Here is a 27,522-nt window from a genome sequence, read left to right as displayed (position 1 = left end):
AAGAGCCAGCAATATAGGTGCATGGTTACCAAGTAAAGATTCCAGGATCCCTGGGAAAGGTCACAGTACCTCTACCCACACTTGACTGCAATTAGAAAGGGAGGATATGCTGGAAGAAAGATTAATATTCAAAGTTGGAGCTGCAATCGCTAATTCTAAAACTAAGAGATTCCAGTTGCAAATCATTACATAAAGAACAAGACTGTCATAATAAATCTATGTGTGGAATCCCTTAAATACTTACAGATACTTAAGAATTTAACCTGCACTGTCCAATACAGTAAAACTTATCAGCCACACGTGGCTACTTAAATTTGTGTTAATCAAAGTAAAAATTTACGTTCTTCAGTCACACTAGTGACTTTTCAAGTGCTTGACAGCCACATGGAACTATTGGCTAGCATACTGGACAATACAGACATGGAAAAGTTCCATCATCACAAAAATTCCTATTGGACAACACAAGTTTAGACTGTAATTAGCCATTTTAAAGAAAGTTCCTCCTTAAGTTCCCATAATGGTATCATTTTTATTCACTGTTACATAATGAACAACAAAAGAAGTATCTTCAATTGATACTAGAGCCAGGGAAGACCTGCAAAGTTATCCAGTGCTGAAATTGTTACATTAAGATAAAGCTGAGGCCTAAAAGGGGTAAGCCAGTGTCCAGAGGTGGCCTGGATTTCCTTACCATCCCTATCTTCCCTTCACCTTACTATATAGAACATCCAAATGAAGTGGCAAAATACAGCTGACCCTTGAACAGGGGATTGAACTGCACAGGTTCACTTACATGCACATGTTTTTTTGATAAATACAGCACTGTACTGTAAATGTATTTTCTATTCCTTATGATTTTCTTGGTAAAATTTTTTCCCTCTAGCTTACTTTATTCTAAGAATACAACATATAATACATATGACATATAAAATATGTATTTATCAACTGTTTATGTTATCAGTAAGGCTTTCCCATTGACAGTAGGTTATGAGCAGCTAAATTATTTTAAGGGAATCAAAAGTTACACATGGAGTTTGCAGCGGAGGTATCCAGGTCCCTAACCCCTGCATTGGACAAGGGTCAAAAAGGTTCCTCTTGTTTCACCATCAGTCACATGTAACTGAGGAGACTGCAGTAGACCAACTTCTGTACACCTTTCCATGTCTCAGAATGACAGAAGAACAGAATCGAAGGGTAAAATTTAAAAATAAATACATAAATGAGAATTGCTTCTTTTAACTACCTGAGAAGTAATCAGATGGATTCTGGAGACCAGGGAGTCTTATTAAGAATAAAGGGATGTGGGGGACAGGGAAAAGAAAAGAAAAAGAAAGGAACATGGCAACCATGACCTAACTCCACCCAAAGAAATTATAAACTAACTTAACAATACTAGGTTACCTTTAGAGATTAAGCTTTGTGGGGAACGAATTCTGCATCATTTCTTAGCTAGCTAACACTCTCTTCCGGTCCTAGCTAAATGAACAGTGACAGAATTAGCATCTTTTAGGAGACAGGTGGTACTGCTTTGTGGATGAACTGGAGTCTGACACACCACACTTGTTTAACTTACTTCTTCAAAATAATTATTTGCAAAAAATAGCCGTAAGTTGTACACCAGAATTTATGCCAAATAGGAAGAAAACAACAATTTTACTTATTATACGTGATCATTCCTTCACACGCTCATTTGTGTGCTTTCCCTTGCTCATTAATTCAAAATAAGTGTGCACAATAGCAACATTTATTGGGCTCCTACTTTGGATGCTCAATCTCTAAAATATGTATGTGATCACCAAACAAAATGAGGACTGAACACTGGGGAAATATTTGTAGAATCATATAATCCAGGTACTGTAACTTTCAACAAAGTTAATACTTAGAATAAAATGTTTGCCGAATAAAGACTGAAATCAAGCTAACAAAAACTAATGGTTCTTAAGAGACTTTTCTCCACAAATGAAAACAGAAAAATCTCTTTTAAAAAAAAAGTTACATAACTTGCCTAAAATAGCAAGATGCAGAATGCAAAACAATTTTTCCTAACTTGATGTGTTTTTCTTAGGACAGATCCTAGAAATAAAATGCAGAGACTTCTTAATAAAACCTAAAACTCGAAGAATAACAGGACAGATGGTTTAGTCATTAGATATTTGATGAACAGTCCCAGATGCACTTTTGTAGAAAGTGGAGGCTTTTCTGTTTATTTCCTATCTCAGAACCATAACATGTAGTTCAGTGACAGAAGCCAGTAGGGGAATGAGGTCTGTTTGTAGACTCTTCCTTTAGAAGAGGAGGTTCCCTGGCTTCTGTGATATTGTATGTAAACTGTGTGCCTCTGTGTATTCAAGAACCTCATCTCTCCTCCACAGCCTCACCAGATCCTAAGGCATCTGTCATCCCACACAGGTAAATAGTCCTGCCTTAAGACAATGCATATGACCCCAAGGCTCGGTGAACAGTCTGAAAACCAGTATTTTTATTTGAAGGTCAAAAATAGTGTCCATTTTCCCATTTTATTTTTCCTGGATCAGGCCAGTATATGAACAAATCTTAAGAAAAATTTCTTTTACACATAACTTACAAAAAGCACCAAGATTTTCTAATACAGGAAGAAAAAAAGCAAACAAAGAATTCAAGTACCATCTCATACATTAACAGTTGAAGAACTGTTATTCAAGAAAATGTGTCAAACAATAACAACAAACTCCATCTACTTCCAGCCACAGGAACATAAATGTGACAGATCAGTTTAAAGCAAAGGGTATTTGTCGCCAGGGTCCACAGCCAGACATTTTAGTATTCAATAGATTAGCGAACTCCATTAAAAAATTAAACATCATAAATAACTTGTACGCTGGCCAATAAATAGGCAATTTATTAACATTTTACCTCCCTTTTTTTGCAAAATGATTTTAAAGCCAATCCAACTGTCAATGTCAACTGAAAGTGATACTATTAGTATTTCCATCATCTAAATCTAGAAAGTGACATTAGTAAAAACTGATAGAATTAAATGGAAAGTCAATCATGGAAACATTATACCTCTAGGCAGTGTTTTCAAGGAGTATGTTCCAAGCAACAACAGAGCACAAAATCTTGGATTTTGTTCTGTGGTCAAAGAGTCAGGCAATGTTGAATTTTAAAAATTAAGTTTTTTTTTTTTTTCCATGTCTGAGAGTTGCTTTCAATATAGATTACAAATCTGCAGGTGAGAATCTGACCATGGTTGTTTTTTTTTTTTTTTTTCCTCAAACCACTTGCAAGTCTCCCAGAAGATGAATGTGGGAAATTATGAAATGCTAGCTTATTATATTGTGTGCAGTGATGAACTAAAATTCAGGACCGCAGACACCTCTGAGGGAAGAGGGGAAGGGCACTGGGGAAGGGCGTGTAAAGGGATTTTCACCACGTCTGTAATGTGCTCTTCTTTTAAAAAATTCAGAAATAAGCATGGCAAAATGGAAGGATTTGACACAGCTGAGTGTTAACACAAAAGTGTTTATCAGGTTGTAAAAAACTGAAATGTATGGTGTCAGAAGAGTATCCAGTATACAAGCATAAAAATTCAAATGAAACAAGGGGGTAAGATACATCATAAATTTGCCAATCTCCTACTTAAGTCACACATTTAATTTGCATATGCAAGTAAAATGGTTTCTATTTATCTGTACCATGTATTTACATGAAAGACTGACCTAAAAGAAATTGTCAGGTAGGTTAAAAACTGAAATTAAGCATACATGTCATAAGATTAATGCCAGGTAGCTACTTCTGGCATCAAAGTGAAATGTTTTATGAATATATGACATATAAATGATTTCTGAGCCCAATAAAAACATATACAGGTATAAGTTTGCTAAAACTTACATGTCAGACTGCTACTGAACTTACACAATAATGTGGGGGAAGGGTGTAACAGAGGAAAAGCACAGCTTCCCTGAGTCAATTTAAAAGACTGTATTTAGAAAAATCTTGTGGATTATGTAAGGGAGAAAAACAATTAAGAAATGATTGATACAACAGGAAACTCTACACTTTCCCCCCAAAACACTGCCTGATAGTGTAAAGAATGAGTATCAACACTCTATATTCTTCAGTTCAAAAAGCAGGAACATTGCATCTTGTTTTCTGCCAACCTGCAAACTCTTTGTTGGTTTTTCTTCTTTTAAAATATTCAAAAAAAATAAAATTACAAGGCTATTTTGGACAATATTCATCAAAGAAGCCTAAAGGGAAAGAATGCAACCAAATATTCTTTCAATCTCATTGCTATTTTACTGTCCCAAATATTAACAACCAGTATCACAAAGCACAGGAGCCATTAGTCTGAGATGGGAGCTACCTGGTGTCCCATACACATGGCAGAAACCAGCTACAAAGTCCTTTATAAGAAAGTGTGCACTGGTGTGTGTGTGTGTGTGTGTGTGTGTGTGTGTGTGTGTGTGTTTGTGTGTGTGTAAGATCAGAAGTTCTCTAGCAAACATTTCTGCACACATTCATAATTCAGTATTAATATACAGATGATGTAATAGTCTTAAAGAATCACGAAAAGAAGCATATAGTCACCACTTGAAAAACTAGAAAAGAAAGTATAAAAACCAAAAAAAAAAAAAAAAAAAAAAAATCTTGGAAAGAATAATGGGAAGGCCTGGCAATACCAAGACTCCCAAGACTCCCAGAAAGAGTAGCACCTATGGTGTACCACATTAACAACAGAGTCACGACCACTAGTAGACAAGACACCTTGGCCAAAAGTGAAAAGAAGCCATGCCTGAAACCCCTAATAAAGAAGAAAAGGCAGAATCACAAAAGGAAAACAAGAGTAATTTTAAATTATACTTTAAGGCATTTTTGGGGAAAGCTTTCCTTCTGAAAAAAAGATTTAAAAAGTAAACTGATTCATCACCCTCAATTGGCCAGATTAAGGTCACTGTTTTTTAAAGTTGGAGGTTTACATACACAAAAGCAATAAGGAATCCTGACCAAACTAGAAGTAATTAATTAACCCCATGATAATCATAGTTATGCCCAACATCAACTGTACTGTGAATCTCTTGAGTTTTGCCAGTATCTACTTGTGTATATTTGCACATTTTTGGCTCCCTATAAACCCTTTTCATCTACCACTAAGGAAGGTAACAATGGTAAACTTAAAAGAAATTTACCTGTATCAGAACAAGGTTACACAAACCCCTAAGTAACTGCTGGAGGCAGGTGTCTACCACATGATTCCCAGCAGACTGTAATTTCAAGCTATTATTACTAAGAACTTTTTCTATAAATACGTAATCCGAGATGGCATCAACACTCCAATTGGCTCTTAATTATCTCCCTTTCTGTTTCAAAGCAGAAATAAGAAAACAAAACCTCAGCTGGGAGCTGGTGATATTACTTAGCTTCCATCATAGTATAAACAATCAAATAAATATGAGTCCACAATGACCTAAATAACTGAATAAACAAATAAGAGTGGGGAGAAGAGTTGAATCTCTTGTGCATGAAAATTCCAAATAACTTATGTAGTTACTGCACCCTCAAGGACATGAAATGGAACTTCCCACACCTTAACTGTGGGCTGTGCTTCATGACTCTGCCTTCCAAAGAGCACAGCAGGGGAAGGCAGAGAAAGAGTAGCCTTACACTGGACAATTCTGACAAACACTGCCTCAACCTCGTGATCAAGGTCATCAGGTCATGTTGTTAGTGTACATCCTTGCTCTGAGGTAATGAAAAGGGCACTTGACCTCTGTGATGTTCCCCCTCAAATCCCATAAAACCACAACCAATCATGAGAAAAACATCAGATAAATCCCAATTGAGGGACATTCTACAAAGTACCATAAAATTTTCTCCTAAGTCATGATCTCATGGTTCACGGGATTGAGCCCTGCATCACGCTCTGCACTAACAGTGCAGAACCTGCTTGAGTTTCTCTCTCATCTCTCATCTCTCTCTGCCCCTCCTCTCTCTCAAAATAAATAAACATTAAAAAATTTTGTTTTTAAAGACAGAGTAAAACTTCTCATCAAAACACTAGCTCCAAGAAGACTGGAACAAGATCTTGACAGTGCTAAAGTTGGGGGTGCGGGGCTGGAGGGAGACTCTGAATCTAGAATTCACTACCCAGTCAATGCCTCTTTATAAAGGTAAACATGAAATGAAGACATACAATAATTTTTTTAAATTTCTCCCACAGATCTCAGAAAGAAAAAAATATTTACCATTCTAGAAATGTGGAAACCAAGTAATAAATACTTAGTAGGAAATGTGAAAATCCAAACCGCTTTAAGTTAAACTTAATATATTATAAAGAATACCAGCATTTCCTTGAGGTGATTAAAATCTGCCATCTTCTTGTATTTTACTGAATGAATAATGAAAAGCTGAGAGAGCAAAAAATACATCCATGCACATTGTATTAAAAATCAAAATTGTTTTCTTAGGGAAAAGAGATCAATGGTTAATTCTGCCCTCCTCTCTGAGCAGCATCAAGACAGAATCACAAAAATTCTCATTTCCACATAGTCTACTAGACTTCCCTCCATAGGAAGAAAAGATGAAATTAGCTTTGTCCAGTAGAAGCACAGGTACAGTGCCAAAACAGTATTATTTGAAAGCAAAGAAAGGATATATTAAATATACTTTAATTCATATTGGTACATTGTTTAGTGCTCATACATTATACAGCAGTTACTGGTAAAAAATATGGAGTAGGGGCACCTGGGTGGCTCAGTCAGTTGAGCATCCGACTCTTGATTTTGGCTCAGGTCATGATCTCCCAGTTCGTGGGATCGAGCCCTACCTCTGCACTGACAGCACAGAGCCTGCCTAGAATTACCACTCTCTCTCTCTCTCTCTCTCTCTCTGTCCCTCTCTTAAAATAAATAAACATTTTTTTTAAAAACCTGCAGTAAACCTGACCTGTTCAAACATCAGATGTCACCAGTTACAGCCTTATGTAATTTACTTAACCCTTGCTAAGCCTTAATATTTTTAAGTGTTAATACTCAATTATTGGGTTGTTTCAGGAATTAAATGAGAGCTATATAACTTATCATCATGCCTGGCACACATTTTGAACAGTCAACAAATGCTCTTATTTTGATTCAATCTCTGCCCTGAAAAATTCCACCATGAGGACAGATATTTCCAGAGTCAGTTATCCAGCAAGAGCTCTTCCTACTATGAACAGAATACAGGAAAGCAGAAAATGGCTCGATTTAAAACTACTTCCACAAAGTAAGACTTAAGATTTTGCTAAATTTCAGTTTTCAAATGACCTCTGAGAAAAGAACATTGAGTTCCAATGACCAACATCCAAACCAAGTTTTAGACTTGATCTCATGCCGTGTCTCTCTCAGAACTGGAAAATCGATAATGGGGGCCGTCATTGCCTGAATGACTTTGACAATGTTTTAAGTAACTAAGAAAGACAGATAATACTTTTGCTATAACTATGGATTCCACTAGACTAAGATAATGCAGTCTCCAACACAGAGACTTACTTTTATATGTATGGAGTAGATGTTTGACGATTCTCTGCAGTTTCTCTTTTTTAAAGAATATTAACTCCTTTCTAGGGAGAAAGAAACCTATAGGAAAAATACCAGGTTTAACTCAAGTGTCTTTCAGTCATTTTACTCGATCACTTACCTCTAAATCCCCCACTGCCATGTATTATCTTAAGCTTCAAATACATGATTAAAAATTTCAATACATACTATTTTTTAAGATATAGAGAAATGATGTAAGTAGGAAAAATGCCAGGAGGGAAGTAATGGAAATTGCTTTATTTCTATTTATTTTATTTCTAAAGGTCACTGACGTGAAAAAGAAATTATGTCTTAAAATAAATCATGATTTTAGTACTAAATGAAATGGTGTATACAAGCCCCTCCTTTACTTTCAAAGGTTTACAGTGGAGGCACTTATTTCCCAAGACCACTAATTTTATTAAAATTTCAAAAAACTTCAAGCCAAGTGTGAGCATTCTCAAAAAATAAGTGGGCTTATTACTGAAGAATAAACCAGAGCAGAAACAAACGAAACCCTAAATACACAGCAGACTGTTAGAGGCCTTTAAGACACTTGGGGGCACCTGGCTGTCTCAGCTGGAAGAGCATGTGACTCTTGATCTCGGAGTCGTGAGTTGAAGCCCCACACTGGGTGTAGAGATTACTAAAAAATAAACAATAAAAGACTCTAGGCTCCAAGACAGTTCAATGACAAAGGCTGTGATGTTGTAGTGAGGATAATTACAGAAGCTTCCATAAAGTGACTTGTCCAGGCCCCTGCTGACCTCTCATTTATACAGAACAGCCACCTTCAGTTAAAGTCAGACAACAGCTTTCTAAACAAAGCAGAAGTTAAGTCTTGGGAGAAACCCAAGAACAGGATTTAAGACTGGAGGAGAAAGCAGCACATAGCTGGAGGCAATGCTGCACTATGACCCCGAAGCAAGGACAGAAGGGAAGGAAGAGGAAGAGTGAATGGGGAAAGAGGAGACAAGAGAGGGAAGGAGGGTGGGGAGGAGGGAGAAAGGAGAAGAGGCATTCTATCTGAGAGTGAAGTCAACCAAGCATTTCACCTCGTAACACAATCCACTTAACCGTGGCTTGTGGCAGACGCTGCTCACTCCACACCTGTCCTTCCCACCATCACCACCCCCACCCCCACCATGCACACACAGTCAACAGTGAGGGCTGGCATCCAGGGGAGGAGACTCTGGGGTAAGTGGACTTATTTAATGGTAAAAGAAATGAAAGACAGCTACTTATGCTAACCAATACAAATCTTCATTCAAATATTTAACCAACCAAGGATCACTGAACATCTGAGAAAAGTCAAACAGGAAGAAAGAGAAAGACCAGGAAAAAAGAAAGATTAAGTTACCCCAGGGAAAACAAACAGGAACAAGACCAAGGCAAACCAAACCAAATAAGCTGATTACTATGCTAAAAACTTAAAGGGGTATATTCATTTAAAACAAACAAAAAAAGCAGGTCACTATGAAAAACAAAAATACCAGGGAACCACTAGGAGATCTTGGAAATTACACACAGTGGTAAAATTAAAATTTCATCAGAAGGGCTACAGAACAGACTGGGCATGACTAAAGACAGTATTCTGGAAGATAAAAACAGAAGAAATCTCCCAATTCTTAAGAGGAAAGGAGAGAAACAAAATATGAAAGGAACAGTTAATACAAGGCAGATAGCTCCAAGAGGCCCAACATTAATATATTAAAAGTTCTACAAGAGATAACAGAAAATGATAAAGAAAGAAGAAAAACTCTTTGAAAGAAAGATTTGAAAGTGTAGATTAAAGTGAGCCAAAAAAGATAAAAGTTTAAAATGCTAGGGGCTGGGGCACCTAAGTGGCTCAGTCGGTTAAACGACCAACTCTTGATTTTGGCTCAAGTCATGACCTCACAGTGCATTGAGTTCAAGTCCCAAGTTGGGCTTTGAGCTGACAGCTTGGAGCCTGCTTGAGATTCTCTCTATCCCCCACCGCCCCCCTCTCCCTCTCTCTCCCTCTCTCTCTGTCCCTCTTCTGCGTGCTCTCTCTTTCCTCTCTCTCTCTCTCTTAAAAATAAACACTTTTTAAAATTTTTAAATAAAATAAAATATATGGGGAGCCTGAGTGGCTCAGTCAGTTAAGCATCCATCTCTTGATTCTGGCTCAGATAATGATCTCAGGATCATGAGTAAAAGCCCCACAGTGGACTCCATGCTGAGTGTGAAGCCTGCTTAAGAGTCTCTCTCCCCTTCTACCATTCAAGCTTTCTAAAAAAATAAATAAATAAAAAATAAAATACTTACACCTTAGTGTGGGTACAGTAAGAAAAGAAGTTGACAGAGAAAGAGCAATCATTTCAAGAACATTCAGAAAGGAAATCTAGGTTATATGCATAATAATGAGAATCAGAATAACATCTGAAATTGATAGATAATAGAGGCCTTCAAAATTCTGAGGTGTATTCTAGAAGCAAGAATTCACAACCCAAACTATGAGTCAAATATGATGGCAAATTATACACCTCTCCAGGCACTAAGAATTTTGAAATTTATCTCCCAAACACTGTCTCTGGAAAAAAAAAATTTTTTTTCTGATGTATTGTCAATTAAACTGAGAAAAAATGAGTGGACTTAACAAAGGAAGCCAAAGAAATCCCAGTATGACTACAGTCACTGGCACAGAAGACAGTTCAAATCAAAGCAGGAAGTCAGAGAGCCGGCTAAAGAGTGTCTTCAAAAATAAAAACAGGCAGCTTTCTGCCTCCAGGTCCTGTCCCCATGCTTTAATAAAATCACTTTTTTTTGCACTAAAACAAACAAATAAACAAACCAAAATTCATGTACTGTCACTGCAAAACTAAAAGAATTTTTAAATGCTTTTGGTGACCTTACAAACAAAAAAACGAGGAAGTAGTTAGAAATTGCAAGAAAAACTAACGCAAACTAAAATCCTTGGCAGTGTCTAAAAGTAAAGGGAGGAGAGAAAGTAGAAAGACACCGAGGGGCATGTGTTTCCTCATGTAACATAAGGTGAGTGAGTCAAAGGAGGCTGCTTAAAGTTGGTGGCCTGAAAAACTAATGAACTAATAATAAGCACATCGAAAGCTATCAGAAACCACCAAAACAACTATAATTTGTAATGATAAAACCCAGGAGGCAGAAGGCAGTTGGTGGTGTAAGTACATGAAACTCTTCATCTTTCATGACAGGAAGTAAAGAGACACCATATCAGACAGATATACCATATACCAGGAAATATATTATTTTAAATTCTGATGGTAACCACAGGAATAAAAACAAATTGGTTTAAAATTTTTATCTCTGGGGAGTTGTAATGGATTGGCAGATTTTTATGTTTCAAATTCCATCCTGCTATGATGCTGGAGAAAAGACTTTACCATGTGAGCAGACTGTAATTTTTAAAAATAAGATTGCATTCTTAAATGGTGGGAAAATCTTAAAATGTTAACCCTGTCATTTTTAGTTTTTGGCTAGACCACAACAACATTCTTAAACTTTATCATTAAGGACTCCAGGACTGTGAGGACAACTAAGAAGTATCTCCCAAAAGCTTAAATGTTCATAGTCTTTGATCCATCAGGTTCACGGTTAGCTGTCTATCCTAAAGGAAAACTTACATGAGTGGGAACAAATAAAAAGGTACAAGAAAGCTTAGTGTACAACTCTAAACCTCTTGCAAATCCTAAACGTCTATCGATGAGAATGGTTATGTAAGTTATGGTAGATACATGCTATGGAATGTTATAGTTACCTAAAAAGACTGAGGTAGTAATGACACGGAAACATGACCGTGATATATTGTATTGGGAGAAAAGCAAACAGCAGAAGAATATATATGTGGTATAATCCCTTTTCACGTAGTTTTTTTAATGTATACCTTTTTGTATATGCATAAGAACTGTGGAAACATACACACCAAACTATTAACAGAATAGTGATGAACTCTGGACATGAGACTGAAAAAGGGGAGAGACAGACTTTTCACTTCTAATTGTGTGAACTTTTTATGAATGTTTATTACCTTTGTAAAGGCAGAAAACCTCAAGAAGATAACTTCCACATTAATCCCACCCAGTTCTTTCCTTACCTTTCCACCCCTCCACTCCCCCAACACTGTTGCACCACAGATCTCAGCCTTCCATCTGGCACATGGTGGGGATGTGTGAATCCAAACCTTACAATACTCTCCGAATCTTACTTCCGTGCAATACACAGAAAATACTTGCTGCCATGCATGACTGATGAAAACAATGCATCTTAATGTTGCATTTAGTCTTCGGCTTGGTTGGCTGCGGCATGGCATTGCTAATAAAGCCAAAGTTACAAGTGATATCCCCACATAAGCCAAAAACTGTTATGCAGTCTGCTTTCATACTCATCTGTCATCTTCCTGGTGACAGTACAAGGTGTGGAAAGAGCAAAGTAAATCCATTTTAACTAGTGGGAACAAATGGACAGTGGGCTTCAGTCTCATGGTTGTATTCTGAAGAACACACATGCACATTTGTGTGACCAGTTTACACATTTCTTTGCCAGTCGACTGCACACAGTCACTGAGTTGTGTCATGTTGCCCAGAGAGCGCTGGTCAGCTGAGTATCTGCAGCAACACTGCCTGTCTGTACTCTGTGGGAATAGTGTGATGCTGGGGTATGTGGGACCACGAAGTTCTCAGTTTCTGTTCTTTAATTCCCGTCTTCAGTCATCACAGTGAACAACAAAATCAAAGTAATATGACAGAATGAAGGCTACACAACCTTCACTGTGCTTGAAGTATCATTTTTCTTTCATTACTCATTTTTAGAGAAGGCAACAGTAAGAGGAGAAAATCAAGACTGACGGATAATAGAATATATGTGGACTTACAAAGGGACCACAGTGCTAGTTATATAAATATCTCTAACGATGGAGTATTGGATTCTGATCTAAACTTAAAATGTCTATTAAAGGGGCGCCTGGGTGGCTCAGTCGGTTGAGCATCCGATGTCGGCTCAGGTCATATCTCAGGGCTCATGGGTTTGAGCCCCGTGTCGGGCTCTGTGCGGACAGCTCAGAGCCTGGGGCCTGCTTTGGATTCTGTGTCTCCCTCTCTCTCTCTACCCTCCTCCGCTCATGCTCTGTCTCTGTCTCAAAAATAAAAAAAAAATTAGAAAAAAAATTTTTTTTCAATGTCTATTAAAAATGCCCAAATAAACAACTCACACAACAAAAACGTATCATGCTTTTGGCCCTTATATTTATTTCAGGATACTATAAACCTAGTAAAAAGTAGCAATGGAAAAGGGGCACCTGGGTGGCTCAGTCAGTTATATATCTGACTTCAGCTCAGGTCATGATTTCACAGTTTGTGAGCTGGAGCCCTGCATCGGGCTCTCCGCTCTCAGCGCAGAGCCCACTTTAGATCCTCTGTCTCCCTTTCTCTCTGCCCCTCTCCTGCTCACGCCCTCTCTCTCAAAAAAAATTTTTTTTTTTTTTAAGTAGCAATGAAAAGAAAATTCTGCTATAAATCTGTAAGACAACTCAGTATATCTTATGCTCACCAACTATCAACTGACCTAACTAGAACTCAAAAAGAAAAAAGCTAGGAGTTATCAGGAAGACTCCAATCATTATCTGTTCAAAAAGCAAACAGACCAAAGGAAAAGAACAGAATCTGGGGGACAGTGCCTGGGGAATAATGGGGGTGCACTACCGCCTTAAGGGAATACGGTGGTTCTGAGGTAACAGTTGGAAGTAAAGTATGAGGACTTGCATAAATACAATTTTAAAAAATAAGTCATAGTTCCATTTCAATGTTATTTATTTAAATGTGGCTTACAATACAATTAATTTGATTGATGACACTTCTAATCCTAAGAACCCTTACTGAAAATAGGATAACCACATATAATATCCCATCCCAAATCCCAAATCTTGATCTAGTCATATCCTTTTAAATAAATCCTTCATAATGCCTTTCCTAATGAGCTCCAAAATCCTCTTAAATCAAATTCACTGAAATATGTGACTTTCTTTACACCATCTTTCTTTGCACATAAGTGATGTAAGCAACACACATTTACTGCATGCCTGCCACGTGAGAAGGGGATCTTCTGTGTGCTTCTCCGACCCTCACAACCACCCTGTGAGGTAGGTATCATTAGCCCTATGTGACAGAGGAGGAAACACAAACTCAGGTGGACTTGCCCAGTGGCAGAGCTGGGACTCAAAGCCAGAACTACGGACTCTCAGATGACTTATGACTGCCCCCAGGGAAAAACTATACTGTACCTAGAATTCTGGTGCAGCTGGAGAAGAGGCTCGATAATTTTAAGTTCCTTTTTCCTTATCACTTAAGCATTGTAAACAGCAATGACACTATGTTCTCCTACCATTAAGTTATTTTTTTAATTTGGAGGGTATCTTTTATTTATTCGTTTATTTTTTAAGTTATCTCTACACCCAGCATGGGACTCAAATTCGTGACCCCAAGATCAAAAGTCACATGCTCTACTGACTGAGCCTGCAGGCTCCCCTCTTATCATTAAGTTTTGAATGTTAACAACACATAAAATAAAATTTACCCCTCCCATTTTACAGGGAAAAAAATAACATACTACAAATAGACTTACAGTCATCATTAATTAGGAAAAGACATAGTAAACTGTACTATTATTCTACATCAATCCATCTGGTAGATGGATACTTACAAAGACATAAATGTAAATCCACTGGTTGTAATAAATCATAGAAGAGTAAATTCTGTGGGGATCATTAAAGTGGGTTGCTGCCCAGACAGATTTAGTTTCAAAACACAAAACCTGATCCAGAAACTTTAACCAAGAGAATGTACCACAAACCTACATGCCTAAATTATATGAAGACATGTCCTGGCATCAACACATAATTTAGACACTGATAAAAATGGTTATGTAATAGTTCCCTGCTAATCTTAAAATTGTGGTAACTCTAGGATCCCTTTCCCTATGCAAAATTGCGTACTGTAGTTGGCAAATAAAATCGAAATGATAGTTCATTTTAGGGTGTTTAAAACTTAAAACACACACATTTTTCTGCGTGGAATGGTCTTTAGGTCTGAAACATTATCACTCTTAGTCGTGTCCAAAGCAACCACACTCTAATGCTACTACTGCTCTACCAAAAGCACCAAGGTGTAAAAAGTTTTGCAATCTAAATACTTTCTTAAAGGTTTCTGAGAATCTCATGAATATGCAAAGCTATCATAAAGCTATGAAGAGTTCAATGACCGAACATTATATTCTTTGTTGCCACAGGAAAATTCCACAGACCAACAACAGATCTAGTAGTACTGCAGGAGGAAGACTGGTTTGCCTAGAAGGTATCTTGCCTGATGGAACTACACACTTTGCATTCTCCCTTCTTGTGACACCACCCAAACGTGCTACTCAGCTAAGTCTTAACTACTAACCTAACTTTTCTAGTTCTAACACTTACTCATTTTTATTTTTACCACAGTTTTTATTTTTTTCAGTATTAAGGAGAATACCCTCAACTTGTTATTCAAGATGAAGATATATAAAGAAGCAACTGATACATATTGCAGTTTACTAGGACACAAAATTTTGTCCTCAAGACCTCCAATTTAGAAGTATCTCTGGACCTGCCTGAGCCGATGCTCCAGAAACATGTGATTTTTAAAAATTACTACTTTTAAAGCTACAAAAACTATAAAACTACCTTATTAATCATACATATATTCTTCTGTATACTGTAATAAAATCATGCAGTGCTTAGTCTAGAATATATGTGAAATTAAGAGACTATTAAAAGTGATGACTGTAAAGCAAAAATCAGCTACCACTAGTATTGCTCATGAAGACAGGAATGGCTATTTGACCCCTTCTTCCATACCCAGGGCCTGGCACTTAGTAAGCAGCAATTATTTGAATAAATGAATAGATATAAATTTCCCTTTCGTGCTCTTTGATGAACATGACTAAGATGGACAATGGAGCTATGAAAACATGATCCTTTTTTCTTTTTTTACCTTAAGTCAATCTGACAGTTCATAAGGAATTTTTACAATTATTATAATTTTTTGTTTGTTTGGAGAGAGAGAGAGAGAGAGAGAGAGAGAGAGAGAGTGTGTGTGTGTGTGTGTGTGTGTGTGTGTGAGGGGGGAGAGGGACAGACAGAAAGATAAAGAAAATTCCAAGCATGATCCACACTCAGCACAAAGCCCGACACGGGGCTTGATCCCACAACCCTGGGATCACAACCCGAGCCGAAATCAAAAGTCAGACACTCAACTAATTGAGCCACCCAGGAACCCCAATTATTATAATTTTTACTCGTATTTGACAGAGTTCTTAAATCTTTAAAATCCCTTTGGTATTTACTGCTTTATATTAACATAGATAATATAGAAAATGAATGACTGACCCTTCCCAGATGGAAATAAACCACCCCTGAAGCACTACAAACCAATCCCTGGATACCAAATTTAGTGGGGTAAACCCTGGGATCCCCCAGAGAGATTAATGCAGAAAAACTCACACATCTCATTTCTTTTATTAAAAAGAACATGTTTGTATTTTATCCACCACTTCTAGCCAGCTGAAAACTGATGTGCTTCCCAACTGTTTTGTTTTATAAAAACATAACTATTGGTACCACTGCAGCTTGTTCCAATGACGTGCCCAATGTCACGGCTACTGAATCCTGACCTCCCCCCACCCCAAGCTGGTTTCTACAGAATGAGAAGCCAGTTTGGATTTAAATGCTTTTAAGTTTAAAAAAAAAAAAAAAAAGGCAGTCTCTGACCCCTGAGAAATAATCTAATACTCACAGCTAAGCCGCAATGTTATTACAAACTGATTTGACATTTACCATTTTGCTCTCCTGATCTCTCCAGACATCTCTGTCATTCTGAGACCATAATGAAGTCAGATCAAAAAAAGATCACCGTTCAACCCACAAAATATAAAATGTCTCTTATGCTAAATGAGTGACAGTCCTCCCTCCCCCAAATCACCCAAAGCCCAGATCCTACAATACAATCTTTGTAACACCCTCTCACTGAGACACCCCATAGTTCTCTATGGTCTGTATTCTTTGCTGCAGAGAGTAATAAATCCAACTTGCTCAATTACAAGTGTTCCTGGAGGTCTCTGAATGAAGGGTATTGACGTCTGTAAATACTAATGGTGGAATGAAAATAGACTACATGTTCTAGGGTTACAAAACGGTTCCAAAATATGGCTTACTAGTACACATCTCACAATTCACAGAGAGGGCAGCTTTGGATAACTTTGGTATAACACTTCTTCCATTTTGCTTTTAATGTCAAGACCATGCTAACATGTGTTGAAAGTTCAGATAAAATAAAAAGCATTAATGACAATCGTACTGAAAATTGTTAAGGCATGTAGGAAAAGGCCAGCTAGCAATGTTCATTAGGAGAATGAGCAGGGGCGCCTGGGTGGCTCAGTTGGTTAAGCGTCCAACTCCAGCTCAGGTCATGATCTTGTGGTTTGTGAGTTCGAGCCCCACGTCAGGCTCTGTTCTGACAGCTCAGAGTCTGGAGCCTGCTTTGGATTCTGTGTCTCATTCTCTCTCTGCCCCTCCCCTGCTCACACTCTGTCTCTCTCAAAATAAATAAACATTAAAAAGTTTAAAAAAAAAAAAAGAATGAGCAGGCATTCGCCAGGAACCATGTCAATCGGGGACATGCTCACATATCTGGGCTATACCCAGATGCAGAAGTGTTTTAAAACAAGGACTCCAGTAAGATACCCAACAATAATAAAGCCAAAGGTATAAGGAAAAGAAAAGGTGGCAGAGGGTAACTTTTTCTTTAAATAGTGTTCACCATAACTACTGGAAAATCTGGATAACAGGCTGTGAGAGGAAAAGGAAAGCAAAATTTTTCTATGTGCTCTTCACTGAAAGACTTTCTCAATGTGCAAAATCTCCCACTTTGCAGCTAAATGTTATTTTTGTAAGTATAAATCACACCACACAGAGGTATAAAAACCAAGAATACCAACTTAGAAAAAAAACAAGTCCTTACAACACAAATAAATCTACTGAAGACACTAAAAAACTAGAAGTCCTAAAGAACCTGAGGGGAATAATAATTTTTTTAAAAACCCTTCTCTGCCCCAAAGATAAGGCAGAAAACACCTTTTAAGTGTCAATTGTATAATCAGATTTTTACAAACCTATGAAAATAAAGCTCCCATTACCTACCTACCTTTTAGATAAAACTGAAAGATTTTCATGTCTAGGAGGTGGGGACATGGGTTGTGTGTGTGTGTGTACACACACACACACACACACACACACACACACACACCCCACTTCCCCAAGTGCCTACTGTGTCCTTCCTGGACTTGGAAGACTAAGTGTGGATCATCACATAAAAGTCACGGTCTTCGAAGGCACATCATTTCTTAGCAACCTGCACTGTATGGGAATTTTGGTTCAGAGAAAAAAATACATTCATCACCACTACCCTCTCATCTGTGTAGCACATGAAGTGTTGTATATATTACAATCTGATTTCCGTTAGATAGGCATTACCACTTACTTTCTATGAATCATGAAAACCTTGTTACAAGTAGAAGGAGCAATGATTTAAACTCATCTTCTGATGCCATTATGTAGTTCAAAACTATGATTTAAGGGGCACCTGGGTGGCTCAGTCAGTGAAGCATCCAACTTCGGCTTAGGTCATGATCTTGCAGTTCGTGAGTTTGAGCCCCGCACTGGGCTCTGTGCTGACGGCTCAGAGCCTGGAGCCTGCTTCAGATTCTGTGTCTCCCTCTCCCTCTCTGCCCCTCCCCCGCTTGCACTTTGTCTCTCTCTGATAAATATTTAAAAAAAAAAACAGAAACCAAAAACTATGATTTCAGAGCACCTGGGTGGCTCAGTCGGTTGGGTGTCCGACTTCCGCTCAGGTCATGATCTTGCAGTCTTTGAGTTCAAGCCCCATGTTGGAGCCTGGAGCCCTTCAGATTCTGTCTTCATCTCTCTCTGCCCTTCCCCTGCTGTGTGTGTCTCTCTCTCAAAAATAAAATAGAAACATTAAAAAACCCTATGATTTCAATATAAAAATGAGAACCAATTTTTAAAAAACTATTTAAAAGCTTGTTCAAAGATAATACGTATTATATGAAGTAATGCCTGTGTGACTTACAGTAGGAAAAGAGAGTTTGTGGTCTCCAAGTCCATGTGGTGAAGGAGGTATTAGGTATTTTGGAGAATAATGGGCTAAATATTCTAAGTTACATTTTATAGTACGTTTATATCCTTTCATCTGTATTTGTATTAGAGTATTAGAGATAATCCATAAGAAGGCTGACTTTTCCACTAACTCCCGGCCTCCTCTATAAACCTCTTCTACAATTTTTCTATGAAAAGGAGAATTACGACCCAGTGAATTTTAGCACATTTAATTCAAGTGTCATTCTACAATAACAATGAAAAAAGACACCAAACTGTTGACTACTCTCTCTTTACAGTGTAATCCTAATAGTGCCAAGTTTTATCCTTTATGATATCACAGACCTTGGTGTGCCTCCTCCAGGACTAAAACTCTCCTCTTTCAAATACCTTTCATTTCATAAGCATCAATATCTAATATCCAATTCTTAAATCAGAACTGTCACCACCTGATTTCCCCAGTGTGGGAGGGCAGCAGTGTTTTTTTTCCCTTAAAAAAAAAAAAGGCCAAATATTAAAAAAAAACCTAAATTTCAAACAGTTCATTCAAAGAGTTAAAGTATTTTACAGTAATTGACTTAATAATTTCTCTTCTAGAACTTAATAAACCAAATAAAATGCCTAGCAAATCACTTGAAGAATTTTTTTTTTTTTTTAAGAGAGAGAGAAAGAGAGAGAGAGCGCATAAGCAGGGGAGGGGGAGAGAGAGAGAGAGAGACACAGAATCCGAAGTAGGCTCCAGGCCCTGAGCTGTCAGCACAGAGCCCAACGCGGAGCTCAACTCTCGAAGTGCGACATCATGACCTGAGCCAAAGTCAAGACACTTAACCAACTGAGTCACCCAGGTTGGGTGAGCCCGAATTTTTGTTTAAATAAGCATTTTATTTTTACCAAGAAGATCCTTGGTAATTTACACTTGCACGACACATTAAAACAATAAATCTGTAAAGCAACAATACACTTTTAAAAGATGTAAATGAAAGTTTCCATAAATTTCTAGAAAATGATGAAACATGTAAACTATTAATAACCAAACTTCCACAGTATTTAACATTCAGGGCCTACAGAAATAACATTAAAACTGGGCACTGTATTGTATGACCTCAAAAAAGCAGAATTTAAGTTTGGGAATTACTAAACTTACAGTGTTCTTTAATGCCTCGTATCTCCTTTAATACCATTCTATTTGCTCTTAGAATCACTTTATCAGTAGGGCCAATATCTGCCACACCTGAGATAAGGATTTAGCCTCCCACCCTCCAACAAACTCCACCAAAGACTTTTGGGGTAGAACAGGTGACATCCCAGCTAGTCTGATGGGATGGGGTAGAGGCTGATCAGAAGGCCCCAAAAAATGACATTAGGTTTCTGTATTTAAGTCCCGTCTACTAGGACAGAAAATACATAGAATTAGCTTCCCCAAGACCCCTAACTTACCACTGACCACCTTACTCATCAAAGAGGATAAACAGAAATGATATTCTACCACAGTTAGCACTAGCTCATCCAACTTCATTACTAAATGGAGTCAGAAATTACTGTGATTAAATTTGGTCAATAGGAAAAAACCTGTTCCTCCCCCCAGAGAACAATAAATGCTGTCCCAGTGAAACAGTCTAGACACCAGTGACCAGTCTGTAGAGGTGTGATGAGTTGTGACAACTTGATTTTCAGTGTATTCAGCATTCACATTCACCATGGTGCTTGCCCAATTCACAAAATGTATTTGAAGAAATGAAAGAACTAGGGAAATGTTGGAAATGCTGCTTAAGGACGAGGCCATGCCTTGAGAATTTTTATTGACCAGAGTTGGCAATCATTAAATATTTGATTCATCTAACAATTAAAATAGAATCTTTAGGGGCACCTGGGTGGCTCAGTCAGTTGGGCATCCGACTCCAGCTCAGGTCATGGTCTCACAGTCCGGTCCATGGGTTCAAGCCCCGCATCAGGCTCTGGGCTGATAGCTATCAGAGCTATCAGTCAATAGCTATCAGCTAGGCTCTGGGCTGATAGCTATCAGAGCTATCAGTCAATAGCTATCAGCTATCAGCCCAGAGCCTGAAGCCTGCTTTGGATTGTCTCCCTCTCTCTGCCCCTGCCCCCCCCCCCCCCGCTCACACTCTTTCTCAAAAATAAATATTTTTTTTAAATAGTGAAATAAAATAGAATCTTTAAATGCTTCCATATGAGATCTTGTTTAAAAAGGCCAATTCTGAGTGTGGAATTTTTTTATACCTGAAAACATCGGAAAATCGTGACATTTAAGCAAGTGGCCACAGTGCTAACCCCAGCAGAACGTACACTAAAGAAGTGGTCCTATTTATGGACCACTCGTAAACAGGAACCTTTACAACTGCAATAACTAATGGCAGTGGCTGAAAAAATTTACATGAGAAACGTAAAATATACTTCTGAAATAACCATTTTTATCCTTAAGTAGGCAGAGAAATGGAAGCAGGCTCTGAAATTAGTTTTGGAAATGAGGTAATAACTGACATTGATCAAACGTTCTTTATGGCACTACATGCTTCTCATGAATTAACCTATTTTATTCTCATCACTACTCAGGAAGGTCAGTACTACTATTAATCCCCATTACACAGAAGAAAACACAGATACAGGAATGTGACTTGCCCCAATGTCTCATGGCTGGTAAGGAATAAACTGTGACTAACATCCAGGTTCCAGAGCCTGTGATGATAATACACAATACTATCTCTTTATATAATAACTTTTGTTGTGTTGCTTTTAGTATCAGGAAACTAGTAAATGAAGCTAATCAGAGAAATAATAAAACACTGTTTTCAAAAGAACACAGAGGCAGGGCTCCTGGCTGGCTCAGGTGATCCAGCATGTGACTCTTGATCTTGGGATCATGAGTATGAGCCTCACTTTGGGACTAGAGTTTACCTAAAAAAACTAAAATTAAAAATAAATAAATAAACCCTTAATGTTTATTAAAAAAAAAAAAAAAAAAAATAGGGGCACCTGGGTGCCTCAGTCGGTTGAGCGTCCAACTTTGGCTCAGGTCATGATCTCACCATTTGTGGATTCAAGCCCCACATCATGCTCTGTGCAGACAGCTCAGAGCCTGCAGCCTGCTTCAGATTCTCACTCTCTGCACCCCCCAACTTGTGCTCTGTCTCTTTCTCTCAAAAATAAATGCTAAAAAATTAAAACAAAAAAACAAACAAACAAACAACAACAACAGGGTTGCCTGGGTGGCTCAGTCAATTAAGCATCCAACTCTTGACCTCAGCTCAGGTCGTTATCTCACGGTTCACAAGTTCAAATCCTGCATGTGTACTGTCAGTGCAGAGCCTGCTGGGGATTCTCTCTCACCCACCTTGATCTCTGCCCCTGCCCCGTGCACATGCACTGTCTCTCAAAGTAAACAAATTGAAAAATATAAGAAAGAACACAAAGGCAAATCAAGGAAATTAATACAACTCTACAAAAAGGAAAGGGAGATGATAGAAAGAAACCACAATATGACCCCAAAAAACCCCTTGAAAAACAGTAGAAAAAAAGGGAAAGTAATTTAAAGAAAATATGTTTGAAGGTCTAACCTACCTAACAAAAGGCTTGGGTGGAGTAAAAGGCATGAAGGAATCTTTAGAGTGCCGAAAACATTCTTTATCTTCACTGATAATGACCACTACACATAAAACTTTTTATAAAGGCACCACCAGTGCACACTCTTGAGAAGAAAAATCTATTTTACATAAAGTGTTCATTATAGGGTATTACTGCCTCCACCAAAAACCAGTGGTTTGGAATAAGTTATGCTAAAACAATCCTTTTTTTAATTTTCTTTTCAGAATTACTGAAGGAGTGTCAACGAAATTATAGTCAAATAATAGGCAATCTTTTGAACTAGTCTGTGGATCATGGCAGAAGATCATGGCTTTATAGCCACATGACTGAAAGGTCATTTCCAACGTTAGTTTCCACTAGATGTTTTGTTACCTGTGATGCAAGTCTGCAGAGAGGGCTGCAAGGTTCTTTACTTGGCTTCTGTCCCGTTTAACATCTTTTTTTAATAATCTAGATGGCCAGCTTTGCAAATTTACAGGTGATCCAAAGCTGGCAGTTCTCTAGGTGTTAGGATTCAAGAAGATATTGTGATGTTAAATTTAATGCCTTAATACATAAAATGTTAACTGAAGATAAATATAAGGCCCAGTATTAAGGTTTTCAACCTCAATTCTGGCTTATGAGTTTACATAAGAACAAATGTAGAGGCACCTGGGTAGCTGACTCTAGATCTCAGCTCAGGCTCTGTGCTGATAGTGCAGAGCCTGCTTGGACTCCCCAGCTCCCTCTCTCTCCCCGAAAATAAATAAACTTTAAAAAATGTGCAGGTTTTAGATGATTAGTGTGAATTTGTATGGTGTCCTGCCTTCCCCCATTTAGCAAAAATGGGTGTTCAGAATGGTGAAGCTTAATTCTGCACTAGAGATGCTCAGAATGGCAGCCGGTCCAGAAATCGAGAAAGAGTAAAGGGATTAAGTATTCAACTTGGGTAAGAGAGACTTAAATGCCATTTTCAAATATTTAAAGCATTATGTTTGAAAGTCGGGTTGGATTTATTATATACAGATCTAGAATTCAGGGGGTGGGGAGGATATATCATATATGGGTTTAATGATGGAAACTTTTTCCTACAGAAAAATGAGAGGGCTGCTGTGTGAGCTCTTAAACGTTCCCTGGCCCAAACTGGGAGGTCTGCTTGCTGGCCCCCTGTGGTGGCTGTGCCTTCCTGGTATTCCCTAGGGACCAATACAGTATTTAAAGATATCAGCAAATTGAAGCAGATATAATTCATTGGGCTAATCATCCAAGTAAAATGTGATATGCCAAAAGAATGCTAATAATGGTAAAGTTTGCTCTTTGAGAGCAAAGAGAGTTACAGCAAAATACCTTCAAAGGGAAAAAAACAGAGGATTCAGCAGATTGGCTTTGAAAAAGTAATTAGTGCTTGTTGGAGAAACTAAGACTAGTTTATGAAATAATCCATAAAAAATGATAAATGGGGTGGGGGGGTGGATGGGATAGGACTTAGAAATACCATTTCTTGATTTCAACAGAAATTCTTAATCTGGTCTCTCTATAACTAAAGAGACCATAGCACTGTAGGTGCTTCTTACAGATTCCAGACATAGGACATAAGTCAAACTTTAAAATGGTTTTCTGACACATCATTAAAATACAAAGGGAAAAAGTAACTATTAAAACAACAGTATTGGGGTGCCTGGGTGCCTCAGTCAGTTGAGCTCTCGATTTCAGCTCAAGTCAAGATCCCAGGGTCGTGGGATCGAGCCCCATGTCGGGCTGTATTGAGCACAGAGCCTGCTTAAGATTCTCTCTCTCCCTTTGCCCCTCTCCCCTGCGTCCACTTGCTCACTCTCTCGTCTAAGTTAAAAACAAAAAACATAAAAAACACAGTATTTGTTTTGGTACTTAACCTCCCTCGTTGACAATTATTTTTAATGTATCATAATCATTTAAGGATCTACCCACTAAAACTGAAAAAGCCAAAAGTATATTACCTATTCATCTAATTTCATCAGCTCTTTGCAATGCTCTGAATTTTAACTTTAAAAACTACCAAAGAGGGGAGCTTGGGTGGCTCGTCCGACTTCAGCTCAGGTCATGATCTCATGGTCCGTGAGTTCCGGCCCCACATCAGGCTCTGTGCTGTCAGTTCAGAGCCTGGAGCCTGCTTGGGATTCTGTGTCTCCCTCTATCTCTGCCCCTCCCCACTCATGCTCTGTCTCTATCAAAAAATGAATAAACATTAAAAAAAAAAAACTACCAAAGATAGGGGCACCTGGGTGACTCTTCGTTTCGGCTCAGGTCATGATCTCAAAGGTCATAAGCTTGAGCACAGCGTTGGGCTCTGCGCTGACAGCACAGACCCTGCTTGGGATTTCTCTCACCCTCTCTCTGCCCACCCCCCACCTCAAAATATGAATAATAATTTAAAACTATAACCAAGAGCTGGATGCTTAACTAAGCCATCCAGGAACCCCTAAAGAAATTTTTTTTAACTATGAAAGATCTAATTAGCTGGGAAGCTCTAACAATATAACCAGGTAACTAATTCATCACCAAATGGAAATTTCAGCCTCACTCAAAATAAACTGAAGCAGGGGCACCTGGGTGGCTTAGTTGAGTGTCCAACTTCGGCTCAGGTCACGATCTCACCATTCATGAGTTCAAGCCCTGCATCAGGCTCTGTGCTGGCAGCTGAGAGCCTAGAGCCTGCCTGGATTCCGTGTCTCCCTCTCTCTCTCTCCCTCTCCTGTTCACACTCTGCCTCTATCTCTCTCAGAAGTAAATAAACAAGCAAACAAACAAATAAATAAATAAATAGCTGAAGCAATTATAAAATAATTAATGCAAAGATGCACATTCTTTCTGGGAATCGACTGCCTAAATTATTTTTTTTTTTAATGTTTATTTTTGAGAGAGACAGAGCACGAGCAGGGAAGGCAGAGAAGGAGACACAGAGTCGGAAGCAGGCTCCAGGCTCTGAGCTGTCAGCACAGAGCCTCATGCAGGGCTCAAACTCACGAACTCTCTAGATCATGACCTGAGCCAAAGTCAGACGCTTAAATGACTGAGCCACCCAGGTGCCCCTCAACTGCCTAAACTATTAATCATTGTGATTTGTTGCTGTCAAGAAACCAGAATCTTTTATATAAAAGTGTCTGGAAATTGCTAGACTCTTAATTAAAACACTGTTGGTGGCAACAGCATGCAACTCTGGCTTCCCAAGAAAGCCACAGATCTATTTTCAACAAGTTTTTTGTCATATTATGTGCAACATTTGAAATTAAGTACAGAAATAGAAAGAATAAAGCCCAATATAAAAATCTGAAAACAATTCCTGTAAAAATGTGAATGTACCATATAAAATCAATATTTCAGGGGCACCTGAGTGACTCGGTCGGTTAAGCATCCAACTCGATTTCAGCTCAGGTCATGATCTCCCAGTTCACAGGTTTGAGCCCCTCATCAGGCTCTATGCTAACAGTGCAGTGGGAATTCTCTCTCTCCTTCTCTCTGCCCCTCCCCCTGCTCTCGCTCTCTCCCCCTCAAAATATACATTTTTTAAATAAATAAACAAATAAACAAACAAAATGGGTATTTCAGAGCCCTACTAATTTCTCCAAATAATATGCTTTGGAAGTCTTGTTAAGACTTATTAAGTCTTTTTCCCACTCATTCTCAGATGATTCTTTACATAGAAGAACCTACCATAATCCAGTCCTTACAGGAGAGAAGGAAAAAAGCCTTAAAATAAACTTCCTCAAAATAAGGAAACACCAAGAAAATCAGTGTCCATAAGTAAAATTGGTTTACATGATTATTTGGATGATTAAGTAAGATGTCCTTGAAGAGCTTTAATATTAAAATATGCTGTTAGTGGAAGGAGTTATTCTGATACAGTCTTTTTTGCTTTGCCTTTTTTTTTTTTTTTTTTTTTAATAGGATCTTTTAAAGGAAACTAGGTGTTTCTGGCTTTTGTCTGGGGGAGAACAGACAGGATCTTGAGGAATGTTTTGTAAAACATTATAGAAATAAAGTAGGTCTCTTAATCATAAACTATGTGGTTTACTTTAATAAGTAAAATTATTTCCAGTAAAGCATCAAAGATTTTTGGAATACTCAGACTTCGTAAACATGTCTTCACAAATTTCAAAACACACTGCTGAACCAAAAGATCTTTGCAGAGGGATTGATCTCATTTATTAAAGACCACAGTCAATGCAATAAGGAAGGCATACACAGGGATTTATCAAAAGTACTAATAATATTCTTCTTAAGTTGTGTGTACTCAGGGGTTCATTTTCTCTCCATGAGTGCTAGATCTGAAAACTAAAAACAGACCTTACCCCCGAATAAATCTCACGATAACTCCTTATGTCCATGTCCTTATTATATAAACCAGCATATATCTTATAACCCATTCAGTTTAAACTATTCACTATAGTTTAATTTTTCTGTTGTTAAATATATCATACACTGAAAACCTATAATATGGACAGTTTTAAAGAATAGTAAAATGACCTTGAGTACTTAAATTACTTCCCTCTAACTACACTCCTCCTCTTCCCCCCCCCCAAAAGAAACTCTACAATTCTGTCATCACAGCTTAGGAAGACATCATTATATCCATGTTGATATCACTTTTAAAACAGAAAAGAGGCAGTTTAACATAGAGATTGAGTATGAACTCTGGACCAAAAACCCTGGGTCCAAATCTTAGTCCCACTTCTTATAAGCTACCTGACCTTAAGACAGGTTTCCTTAATTTTTCCATACCTTGGTTATTCGTTTGAAGTGTGGAACAAACAGTATTCAGCTCACAGGGTTACCAGAGATTAAACAAAGTTCTTAGAACATGCCCAATACATAGTTAAGTGTAATATGTCGGCTATAGTTAAAACTAAGAAGGTAAAACAAAAACTAAAGCATGCTAAAACTTGTAACCTGGGTTCTTTTTTAAGAGTATTATGCTTCTAAAATTCGTTTCAGTGTTCTTATTGATTCTATGCTTTTACCCCTTCTCATGTGCATTCTAACTCTACACTTCTAACACTATCATGACCTCTGATAAAACTGGTAAAACTACACTTCTAATGCTATCATGACTCTTCTCCCATATTCTCCACCATCTTAAGTATGTGAAAATACCTTATCTTCCCTACTAAACTTTTTTTTTTAATGTTTATTTTGAGAGAGAGGGAGAGAGCACCCACACTGACAGTGTGGAGCCCGACG

At 38.0% G+C, this 27,522-nt stretch overlaps 1 protein-coding gene across 7 annotated transcripts in view; it reads right to left on the bottom strand.

The window, feature by feature from the left end:
• Positions 1 to 27,522, bottom strand: part of WDR33 (WD repeat domain 33) — a 107,867-nt gene that overhangs the window by 30,078 nt on the left and 50,267 nt on the right. The window contains exon 8 of one of the 7 annotated variants that reach the window (XM_042954081.1): positions 22,099 to 22,826. The exons of the other annotated variants lie outside the window; for them this stretch is intronic. Coding sequence (XP_042810015.1) covers positions 22,777 to 22,826 — 50 coding nt within the window. The 3' untranslated portion in view covers positions 22,099 to 22,776. Of the gene's footprint in view, positions 1 to 22,098; positions 22,827 to 27,522 lie in introns of those variants that run through there. 7 annotated transcript variants of the gene reach the window in all.

This window comes from Panthera leo, chromosome C1, assembly GCF_018350215.1.
Source record: "Panthera leo isolate Ple1 chromosome C1, P.leo_Ple1_pat1.1, whole genome shotgun sequence".
In the NCBI taxonomy this organism is placed as follows: domain Eukaryota; kingdom Metazoa; phylum Chordata; class Mammalia; order Carnivora; family Felidae; genus Panthera; species Panthera leo.
The sequence above is the reverse complement of the archived record's forward strand: the minus strand, read 5'-3'. Positions and strand labels throughout refer to the sequence as shown.